Source organism: Hippocampus zosterae, chromosome 2, assembly GCF_025434085.1.
Source record: "Hippocampus zosterae strain Florida chromosome 2, ASM2543408v3, whole genome shotgun sequence".
NCBI lineage: Eukaryota > Metazoa > Chordata > Actinopteri > Syngnathiformes > Syngnathidae > Hippocampus > Hippocampus zosterae.
In genome coordinates, this window is record NC_067452.1 from 32,660,822 (window position 1) to 32,673,033 (window position 12,212).

A 12,212-nucleotide genomic window follows, 5' to 3' on the forward strand; every position below is an offset into this window, starting at 1 on the left:
CCATCAAGCCCACGTATTTAGCCACACACACTCACAATGCACGCAAAATCACTCACACGCGGTATCGCTTTTTTCATTCTATTAGAACCTTGAGGCATAGCGGCAGTCCATCACTGTTATATCACCACCTGTGAATCCTTCAGACTCGAACAGTCGGCCGTTCTTGTTGACAATCTGCTTCACTTCAGCTCCCGCATCGATTTGTTCTCTTCTTTCTGTTTTTTTTTAAATTCTCCTTCCTGTTGTCTCCATCAAATATGAGCTATCCGCTGGGAGAAAGTTCTTATGAAAGTTACAATAAGCAATAAAGCGACTAAACATGTGTTTAGTTAGTTTTGAACACGACTGTTTGGCAAAATGGAAAAGACCAATACGTGCTCACTTAATATGGTATCTCAATGAGTGGCAAATGTTTTCGTGGTTTTTACTTTCTACTATTTTGATTCTCACCAAGACATTTTGAACATGTGATGGCAAAATACAATATTACATTTTTCATTAAATTCACATTACAACATTTATTGTTTTGTATTGTTTTTCTCTGTTGTTTTGTTTTGTTGTTGTGTTTTTTTTTGGGGGGGGGGGACAAATTAAAGGCATTACCATTCATTTCAATGCGGAAAGATGATTTAGATCGATGAGTCTTTTGAGTTACGAGCTTGTTCAAGGAATGAATGATAAGGAGCATAATAAAGCGATAATTGACGAACTTGCCACTAGTCATAGCACTCTAAAAGTGCTTGTATTGACCTGTATGCTGGAATGCATGGGACAAATCTAAAAGATATCCCGTGCGATACATTAAATTTTGATTTCTGACAAAAATGTTTCTATGTAGGCACTTGTTCTTCCTAGAAATACAATGATAAGAGAATTAAAATGGTTTTGTTTAATTATATTTCATGACAAATATGGGCAGGGTTTTTAGTCGAATCTTATTCAGTGTAATCTGCAAAAGCACAAACTTTCTTGAAGTGTGTTTCTTTTTTATTTATGTATAATGGTGGGCCCATGAGGCCCATTGATTTGTGTGTGTGTGAATAATGGCAATATAAATAGACTTGACTTCCCAAAAAAGTTTGAATGAATGAACATTCTCATAGAAAAGAGTTCCGGTTTTAATGGATATATAAAAGCCCTTGTAAAGTGCGTTTTGTATCGATCAGCTCCGTGGTTGTTTCGCACCACTACTTATGCACTTTATGCAGAACACTTTGTCCATCCAGATCTCTATCTTCACTGAGAGTCCCTCTAACATTTCCGGTCACATCTCAACCTCTTTCTTCTTAATTTTCTTATCTCCAGGAGTGTCCTCAAATCCTGCCCTCCACTCAGATCTATATCCCTGCTGGAGTTATGAGGCCAATCACGCTTCTGGCTCAGAACCTGCCCCAGCCACAGTCCGGACAAAGGAACTACGAGTGTATTTTTCACATTCAAGGCAACACGCTCAGTGTCCCAGCCCTGAGGTTCAACAGCACAAGCATCCAGTGTCAGAAGAGCACAGTAAGGCACCGCCCACCTGTTCACGTGCACAAGATCAAATCCACAAAGCTCTCCAGTTTAATGGAAAGAGTTTCCAAAGTATCTTGGCCTGATTAATATTGGCTGTGGAGTTGCTCAGGTGATGGAAAAAATGAAGTTCACACATTTTACGGGTGGTTTCCGAATTAAGTGTACTTAAGGAAGTTACTAAAATCACAGTTACCCTTGATGGTGGAAGCATTGTAAAGTCCCTTAGATTTTGTACCGTATTTTCCGCACCGTAAGGTGCACCGAAAAGCATTACATTTATCAAAAGCTGACAGTTGCGCCTTATGATCCGATGCATCTTATATATGGAGATAGATAGATAGATAGATAGATAGATAGATAGATAGATAGATAGATAGATAGATAGATAGATAGATAGATAGATAGATAGATAGATAGATAGATAGATAGATAGATAGATAGATAGATAGATAGATAGATATGGATAACAGCACTTTGTTACAGCTGCAGCGGTTGTGAAAGGGCGATATGAATAAAGCTGTAATGTATTGTATTTGTATTCATTGAAATTACGCCTTATATTACGACGCACCTTGTAGTGCGGAAAATACGGTATACGGTATAAATCGTTGGCACCGCCCTACCGAATCTTGAGGACTTGCACACTGCAAGAATCTAGACAAGGGCACGGAAAATCCTCCTGGATCCCCCGCACCCTGCCCACCACCTTTTCCAGCCACTCCCCTCAGGCAGACGCTACAGATCCATGCGCACCAAATCCAGTAGACACTTAAACAGCTTCTTCCCTCTAGCCATTAACTCCTTAAACAGTCACTGACGTAGTCACTCTTCTTGTACTACAAAATGGTACTACAACACTACTGGTTACTCTAAAATGGTTCAATGATTTTGTTGTTTACGATGATACTTGTGCAGCGTGTTATACCGGAGACAAATTCCCTATGTGTTCTACACACTTGGCCAATAAATATGATTCTGATTCTGATTCTGATTCTGATGAATGGATTGGAGTGATAGTCATCCATTTTTTTTTCTCCATGTTGGTGTGATGTTTGTGGTAAACATTTTCAATCATTTACAGAACATATTTTGCGACTTTTTAACTGTGTGACTGCTCACCATCGTTAGACAGTATCGCTCCCAATCCGATTCAGGTTTAACGTTCAGTATTTGGATATTCTGTAACCTGGTCAAAAAAATGCTTCAAAACTTTACATCTGAGGCTGATCAAACTGAGCTCTTTAGTCAATTGTCAGTAGGATTTTTTTTTCTAGCCGCTTTGCAGTGTTACAGCTGTGACTCGTGTGTGTGTGTGTGTGTGTGTGTGTGTGTGTGTGTGTGTGTGTGTGTGCGTGTGTGTGCGTGTGTATGTGGCCACAGGGGTTTCGTGTTCAAACGCGACTCGCTTTCTCTTCATTCCCACTTCTCCATCTTCACTTTCAGTCAAAGTGTCGCGGTTACAAGCAATTGGAGCAGACCCTTTAAGTTTGAAATTGATTTCCTGTGCTCCAATTGAGGTGTCAGGCAGACGTGACACCAATTATGACATATTAGCGCCAAGGCACTGAATAGCGGATTGCGAGACCTTGCATTAAGCCCTGAATGTGGCAGATGTCTTTTCTTGCGCTTGTCAGACTCTTTTTTCCCCCAGCTAATGGTACCCCCCGCCACTGAGATGTGTAACATGTGACCGAATTTCAGCCACTTTCATTTTTCTTACTTTTTATCCCTTCCAGACTTTATAGCAAGGATGTTAACGTTTATGAATCAGGCAAATGGAATCAAGGCTCCCTTATGTCTCTTCCGTTTTGTCAACGTATTTTTTCATATTTCCTGGAGGCTAATTCGTGTTAGTCATTGTTAATTAGACACATATGCATGAATTTGTATTGCTTGTTTCTTGCTCATTGTTCTTTTATAGTTTCTGTTGCTATGCACATTCTTGTTGAATTGAGAGGTGGGTGGTAACATCTACATTTAGTTCGTTAAATTGACTTCAGTACCTTTATGGATAAATTTAGCTTGGGAGAGTAGCTTAGAGGCAACATATGTGCTTTTGTTAACGTTGCTTTTAGTCCACTACATTAAGTGACATTGAGCTTGTATTTTAATCCCTTTATCATTTCTTGCGCAATCTATTTTGGTTTGTTGGAGATTGCGATAAATGACTCCGATTACTAACCCAACATAAAAGAAGTACTCGTGATGTTTGACATCATTTCACAAATAAAACAGAGCTGTAAAAAGCGCTGCGCACATTCAAAACGAACAAAGGAGAAAACAGCATCGGAAATGTTGGCACAGCATTGAAGATAAAGATGGAAGAACTCAATTATTTGCGTGTATTTACAATATTAAGCGTACTTAGCGACCCAATGTTATCAACTCAATCATTTACTCTACATTTCTTCTTCTTTGTATAGTTTTGTTTTGTTTGATTCTCATGCAGCCAGGTTGAGCCAGCAAAAGGGAAAATGGAAGCCTCTTACAAGTTGCTCCAAAGATGTGATACTCTGAATGCATTGCATTGCGCCATCATGTTGCACAATCTTGCAAATTAAAGTATTTGTTTATTCTTCTGCAGCGTAATAAAAAATAAAAATACCAAATCTAAACACAGGGGTAAAACTGTGCTAATGTTCATGTGTTCGTGTGTGTGTGTGTGTGTGTGTGTGTGTGTGTGTGTGTGTGTGTGGGTGTGTACACACCCCGAGAGCACTGCTATGTGGTTTTATGAGGCTCCTCGTCGGGTGGGACTGTGATAGCATCCAATTAAGGGAGCCGTAGATGAAATGATGATGAATTGCAGCGCTGTTGTCGGCTGACGGAAACACACGCATACACATGGGGCAGAGTTGCAACGAGAACGAGCAAAAGATGACGAAGCAATGAGGAGTGTGATGGATGAGGTTAAGCGAGTACACACGGACAGAATGTTCAAAAATAAATGAAAGAATTGACCTCCCCTCTCACAATCCTACCTAAAGACAATTTAGAGTGTTCCGTTAACCTGCCATGCATGTGTTTTCTCTGGAGTACCCGGAGAAAACCCACGCAGGCACGGGGAGAACATGCAAAAACCCCACTGTGCCGCCCTACGTAATTATGATGATGTTTAAACATTTTTGCTTAGTAAACCACCAAATTCAGGTGACACGATTTCCCAATTAAATTGTGGAATCATCGCGAGCATAATCAATTTGAAAAAGATTTGTTGGGGACAGCTGAAGTCATTATTAATAATTAATGACATTCGTTTAAGTGAATACACCAATTATGTTTGTAATTTCTGGCATTAAATGGGAAATGGATAAATGTCAAGATGCCACAATTTGTCTCTGTAAATCTCAATAAATTGTTCACATTTGTAAATGATTGCAAATGACCACGCCGCAGAGCAATAAGTAAAATTTAACCAAATTATCTTTTTTTTTTCTCCATGTCATGTTGCAATTAGGCTCTTTTGGAATGAAGTCAACATACATACAATGCAAATACAAAGTAACGTTATGTGCTTTCGTGATAATAACCATAGAAAATTAGTACTGAACTCATACAATTAAAATTCTGTGGGTGCTCTGAGACTTGGTGTGTACATTTTAATTCCAGTGGCGTGTGAGAGTATTAAATGGCAAAAAGAAACTGAAAGATTGTTTTATAGCGCACTAAACGGACGGTATATAACACCCGTTATGATTGATAACCTGCTCACTGTTACCATTGTTTTCAGTATTCTCCGGGGGACGGCAGGGATTGTATGTTTATGTATCACAGCAGGTTGTGTCTGGGGGAGTCACGTGCAATAAATCATCGCAAAAATTAGCTGGCAGTTCCCCTGTCCATTCAATCTTTCTGTTTCGTTATTTCATTACTTACCCTGCTCTCCAGCACTCACACATCCAACTTGCACACACACTAAGTATCCAGAAATCATGTTGAGATATTTCAGAGCCCAACATAATATATATACGCATATGGCTGATCCTCCACACGATCCAATTCCTAATCACGCAGTTGATCGAGACTGTGGTGTCAGTAACAACCAGTGATCTGCTTAACATGATTTATTGCACTTACACCTCCTCTGCCGGCAGGTGTGTATGTGCGTGTGCGTACGAGAGAGAGAGAGAGAGAGAGAGAGTCACCATGAAGTGCCGATGGTGCCCTGCCTTCATCAGAATCACTCAAGTCATCATGCAAACGTAGCAAAATAAAGAAACTTATGGTGTATTATTTTAAAGATCGCATCATAAGTGGCCAAACATAAGTCTAACAAATGTGTTGACAAAGCCCATGGACAAACTGAATGGCGATTGGATCCCACAAACGTAGACACAAACAAAACCCGGAACAAAAAGCGCACCGACAAAGTATAAAGAGAAATCGCTGGTCACAAGGAGCCAGGAAAAACAAGGCATAAGCAAAAAGCGCTTGGAAAAAGGCAAGGTGATAGTCATGCCGAGAATATAAACGAAATGACAAGAGTTCAGTTACACGAAAACAAAACAAGAGTAAGACAAAATAATATCAAGATATACTAACGATGTACAAGAGAGCAAAATAACAATGAAGAGATCTAGAGCTCGAGAAAACAACACTTGAGCAAGAGCAGCAAACAAGGTTAATAATCCGACTGTCACGTTTGCGAGGTGGTGGTAGACCCCAAAAAGCAGGCAAGAGGGAGGAGCAAGGTATATTGATAAAACACAGAAAACTAAATCCTAAACAAACAAAGTCCAAAGTATCAAAAATCATGACTGAAGCTCAAAACTATCAATAACAGATACATGACCAAAAACATGACCTAAACAAGACAAACAAACAAACAAACATGACAGCAGTAAAGAGTAAACAGCAACAATCAATGACCCGAAAATGAGTGGTCGGGCGGGAGCCCTATTATGCCAACAATTACCGAACGACCAACAGGTGTGCAGCTGCAGTGAAAAGCCCCACAGTGCCACCTGTTGGTCACAAACCGAAACATGACAACGACAGAGATTTGGCAATAAGGCAGTCCTTAAACACAGGGCTAACTTGATGAAAACATTGGCAGCAGGTGTGCATGCTGGAGGGAAGGCCATCCTCTGCCACTTGCTGCAGTCACAAAACAACAGGATCATGGCGTTTTGCTCTCATTTAATTTCATTTGTTTTGTTTTGCTATTTCAATCTCCCAGTGTGTATGCGATTGTGGTCTGTCCTCCACTCTGCCGGGTTAAACACGGTGTGTCGTAAGTGTCAGACAAAATGAAAAGAAAATGCTGACATGGTTGTATTGTCCACAAGTTTGTGGTTAAAATCTGTCATTTTGAGCATTCTGTTTTAATTATTATACTGAGCAGTTTACGCGTGGTCCTGAAATAATTGTCCACGCTGTTGTTATGAGTTTGTTAGCCCCTCTGATGTTTTCGCTGATGTTACTACCACAATGTTGTCTTTCTTTGATGGAGGCTGAACTAGTGGTGAGTATTGGTGCAAAATGCCAATTGCATCGCAAAATCTTACGACGCTCGAAAAGTCGAATCAGAGAGGCAGAAAAAAGTCCCTCGAAAGTAAAGAGACTACTTGAAGTGTATTTGGAACGCACTCTCAAGGTATCTGCCAAGATGACTAATTACACGAGGGCGTGCACACAAACTCAGCTTTTCAACCCCCCTCGTCACGCAGCTGCTCCGCTTTGGTGAAATTCGGCAAACTCCCCACTCGATAGGATATACACACACACACACATGCACGCATGCAATACAGTATCTGTCGCCACATTCTGCAAAGACATGCAATCCATAGAGACGATTCATGAAGCGGGAGAGTAAACGAGTGCCGGGGCAGATAGCGAATGAACTTGAGACAACTTGCAGTGTCCCTGTAATGAGGCCGGCGAACGATTTTTCTGCTCACCACGTACTTCGCGTGTCCCAATGCTACCTCTCCTTGCCACACCTCTCAATAACTTACTCTCTACAATCTTCTTCCTCTGCCTTTAAAACACTTTTTTTGGCAGGGGTCGTTGTTCACTGTTCATCTTCGTTGTACTCTCTTTCAGTTCGTTGTCCTCTTTTGCTATCCTCATCGTTTTAATGTCCTCTCTTACCAAATTCGTATTCCCCCACTAATTTGCCCTGTAGCTCTCCCTGAGCTTAACTCCCCCGAATTTGCCACATTTCTTTCCCACCAGCCTGCTCACCACTCGTCTTTTTTCCCTCAGGGGCCCCGCTACTGTATGTTTGGCTCAGGTAGATTAATTACATGCAGTGACATGCAGGCGCTGGCCGGAGGCTCCAGTAATGAGTTTGATTACTCATCTCCAGCAGCTCTCAGCGCTCAAGGGAGGAGAAGAAGGACACAGAGCCAGGCAGAGGGACCTCTCATTTAGGAGGAGCGAGGGTTCAGCTGAGCCCGCCACTAGAAGACTTTTAACCGAATAGAGACCACCACTAGAGATCAAAGCTTAACCACAAGTCAAGTCAGTGACTGACCAATAGCCGATAGCGGAGCCCGGACTTCATAAGTGCATCAGGGGAGTGAGGGACACACACGTTTTACAGGGATGGGTCTTGAACGGACGAAAAATAGCTTTAATGGTAAGCGAGGTTAACTAGCCGAAACGTATCAAGCCGTCATCACGATTGTTTCAGATGTGATAGCTCAAATCATCATTTTGAAACACTGTCAGAAAAGTGTGTAGAAATTGTGGAAATCAAATGTTTTTTTTTAATTCATTTGGCAGTTTATGTCTAACCGTGAATATTTTCAATACTACCAGCACATTTTAAGATTTTCCTCAACGCATTTAGACAGAGACCGTCATCTCTTCATCTACCAGTATGAACCCTAAAAAAATGTTCACCGTTTAAAATGAAATATATTTCTATGAATAGCTTCTAATAGTCCAAATTAAGTGAGTGAAGCAATGAGTTATTTTCTGTACATCAATAAACAAAAAATCTTCTCAAATTCCGTCTTTAGAGTACGCAACCGCTGGAGCCTCAGGACTCAGACCAGTTTTTGTTTTTGAGCTTTATTGTTGACAACCGTGAACTTATTTCTACTCTTACACGACAATTATTAATGCTAACATGTCACCACACACCTGCGCTGCATTTCAATATTTTAGAATCGTCTGAGATGAATGAATTCATATTGAGAAAAATCCCCTGAAACATAAATGAAGGTTGAAGAGCCACTTTGAGTCGATTGTGGTCAAGTTCAGACCGTCCACATGAATTATCATCAGCTTTAGTGCAAAAACTGCATGTCAGAAACTTGCTTTTCACTGCCTTGACTGCCTTTTTTCTTCACGAGTGGCCCCCAGAAACCCGATTAGACCGTGGGTGATTGCAATGTGACATGGTGCCGCGGTGTGGTCTGCGTTGGCATTTTTAAAGCATGTGACCGTATGAATAAAGCATGATGTGGCGGGCCGCCGGGATAGGCAGAAGCCGACTAGAGAACAAGTCCACAGGTGTTTTTGGTGACAGCAAACAAGTGAAATCCCTGAAAGTTTAATGGGTGCCTGGCCTCGGAGGGTCCTATTGTTTCACTGTTGATTGCCAGTTTCCAAGCAAGTATTTAATCAGTGGGGACGTTGCGGCAATGCTAATAAAAGCATCCCGCCTCGTGTGAGTGTCCCGGGTGAGGGTCCCAACCGGATAAGGGGGTACGGGGATACGAGCACAAAGACATATGGGGTGTGCTGGAGAAGTCTGCATCATAAATGGGTGCGTATGCGCTACAAGCGCCATGACGTATTTGGAGTGGTCAAGTTCGCTCTACCAAATCAAGTGTGTCAGTGAGCAAATGGAAAACGCCAATTTCACTTTACACTTTCGCTCCCTATCGCATCTTTCCCTCCTCTCTCGCGCGGCCTCTCTATCAAGTGTGAGTGAATCCCTTCTCACACGTTTACCACTGTTTGATGCCTCACCTTTTTCCTCTCTTCTTTCATTTTGCTGTTGTCTTTGCCTCTTAACTCCCATTCCCATGACATTCTCCCGATGCCCATCCAGCTAAAACCCTTCTGTCATATCCCTTTGTGTGTGTGTGTGTGTGCGTGTTATGTGTTTATGGAATGTTTCTATTTTGGTCAGTCCCTGCATGGCCATGCTGCATAACTCTCTGCCACCAACAAGCCAGAAATGAATCACAAATGAATTGTTTTCGCCTGTGCAGGTGACTCTCTCTGTCTATTTTTTGTTGATCAGTATGACTACGAGGGCAGTGACATCAGTGACCTCCCAGTTGACCTTTCCGTGCTGTGGAATGGAAACTTTGTCATCGACAATCCCTTCAACATCCAAGGTAAAACAGCAACACCATCAACTCTTATATTTTGAATTTATTTTTATTTTTTATAATGGTAAGGTTACCCACAGAGTTCTACCTAATCCGAAACACCCGATTCAATTGATCATGATCGTTTCAGGCTTCTACAGAGGTTGCTGATGCGCTGATCGTTTGAATCGGGTGCGTTGGTGTAGGGAGAGATCTAAAACAGGCAGACTATGGCTCTCGAGGAACCGGAGTTCTCTATTCCTGGTGTACGGGTTTAAATTAGGTTTTAGGGTTCGGATTATAGTTGTGGTTTTGTGGTCAGCGTGGATTATCGGTTTAGAGATTGTGGTTAATTTTTATATGCATGTTATCCATAGGTGCACATTTTAATTTACCGTATTTTCCGCACTAAAACGAGCACCTAAAAGCCTTCCATTTTCTTCAAAGCTCATGGTGAGCCTTAAAATTCGATGCGCCTTGTGTATGGTCATTACGGTAATTTCAACCCCAAAATGTCTCCTTGCTAGAGACATGCGTACATCGCAGAGTTCAAACTCAATGAAGGTGATCGTTTTCGCAGTTGAACACGGAGATAGAGCAGCAGCAAGAGAGATCAACATTAACGAATCAATGTTCTAACTTGCTGTTGGTGAAGTGAACTGTGTCGCTGCTTTATTAAATACATTTAACTGACATCTGATCATCGCTATATAGATCAGGGTGTAGTGTAGTGTAATGTTCTGTTGGCATTTCCGTGAGCATAGCTCCATCTAGTGGATGCATTGTAGATTGCGTCTTATAATGCGGTGCGCCCAATACATGAAAAATAATTACAAAATAGGCCATTCATTGAAGGTGCGCCTCATAATCCAGTGGGCCTTTTAGTAAGGAAAATATGGAACATGTTTTGGGCGGCTACCTTCATTACATGTTGTATCCTTTGGTTGAAAAAACAAATAGAAGAAATTCACATTTGCCTTGTCCTCGTTTTGGGCTCTAAATATTTTTGTACCTACTGCCTCGCTGAGTTCATTAAAAATATGATTTATCTTAAAGATTACATCAAAAAATCAATCTGACCATGATCCTTGTATTTGTGAAAACACGGCCGTACTCTCAGTTATGAAAAGGGGTGAGAAAGCATGAGATGAATGTTTAGGACTGTTTCAGAGCAAACATCCATCGCAACCAAATGAACCGGATAGATGTGAGATAGACAGATATACAAATGGAAGAAACCTGCGAGAAGCGGAACAAACGATGGATGAGAATGAAGGGTGGACAGACAACAGCTTGATAAATACACCGCGCACTGGCAGACGGGGAAGATGAAAATTAAGGAGGTGAGAGAGAAAATCCAAAAAGTGGATGAAGGATAGCATTTATTATTTTAATGACTCTTTGCGCATGAAGTGGAAAACAATTACGCATTCAGAATTCTTTCTCAAGTGTAATATATTGCGCTGCAGAGGCTAATGAATTCTAACGTCCCATTACACAAGATAACATAAGTCGGGCTCTCAAGTGTGTCACACAGATATTTGCTTCAAATCTGCATACAGATTCAGAATTACTAACATTTCTGTTGTTTGTTTCTGTCCCTCCCTCCTATTCATTTTCTATTTTTAGATGGAAAAAGTGCCCGTGTTAATTGCGTCCTATGCCTTCTGTCTGGCCCACTTCTGACAGGAGTCAGACAGGCAGTTCATCTTGCAGATAACTTGCAAATGAGTTGCTTATAGGTCGTAACCTAATTACTCTGTCTGCACTATTTCATTTAAAACATTCTCCTCTGCGGTTTGCGTTCCGTATGCTTCTCTTGTCAAATCTTAATCGGTGTAAAGTCTTCAAATGGACATGTGCTCGGCAATCTTTATCACGGGCATTAAAAATCTTCTTCATCTTCCGAGCCGCTTGATCCTCACTAGGGTCGCGGGGGGTGCTGGAGCCTATCCCAGCTGTCTTCGGGCACTAGGCGGGGGACACCCTGAATCGGTTGCCAGCCAATCGCAGGGCACACAGAAACGAACAACCATTCACACTCACACTCACACCTAGGGACAATTAAAAATAAGTCGTTTTATTTTCATCAATTACATCACCTGCACAATTTTGGGAACCCGCTGACTAAATATTGACAATTTCCCAGAGGGTGACAACGAGCCGCCGCCGTGACTATACCCAATCTTATCAGGGCTAGTGAACATTTCTCCCACCAGCACTATTTCTTTCATTTGTAAATGTGAAGTTGTAAATATGGTTACGTATTATTGTAAAACACAATATATACCGGTATGTGCTCTGGATATCTGGTGGTGGCTGGTGGCCAGCTGTTGCTCTCCCTCTCTCTCTCTCTCTGTCACTTAAATCCAGAAATTATTTTTCGGCGCGACTTGCGACAGCAATTTGAAACCACAAAACAAC

The 12,212-nt window shown here is 41.5% G+C and overlaps 1 protein-coding gene across 3 annotated transcripts in view; it reads left to right on the forward strand.

Annotated features, from left to right (window-relative positions):
* LOC127596803 (plexin-A1-like) overlaps nt 1-12,212 on the forward strand; it is a 193,560-nt gene that overhangs the window by 133,155 nt on the left and 48,193 nt on the right. For all 3 annotated transcript variants that reach the window (XM_052059677.1, XM_052059679.1, XM_052059678.1), the window contains exons 10-11: nt 1,306-1,506; nt 9,719-9,815. In XM_052059677.1, the coding sequence (XP_051915637.1) occupies nt 1,306-1,506; nt 9,719-9,815 (298 nt within the window). The remainder of the gene's footprint in view (nt 1-1,305; nt 1,507-9,718; nt 9,816-12,212) is intronic.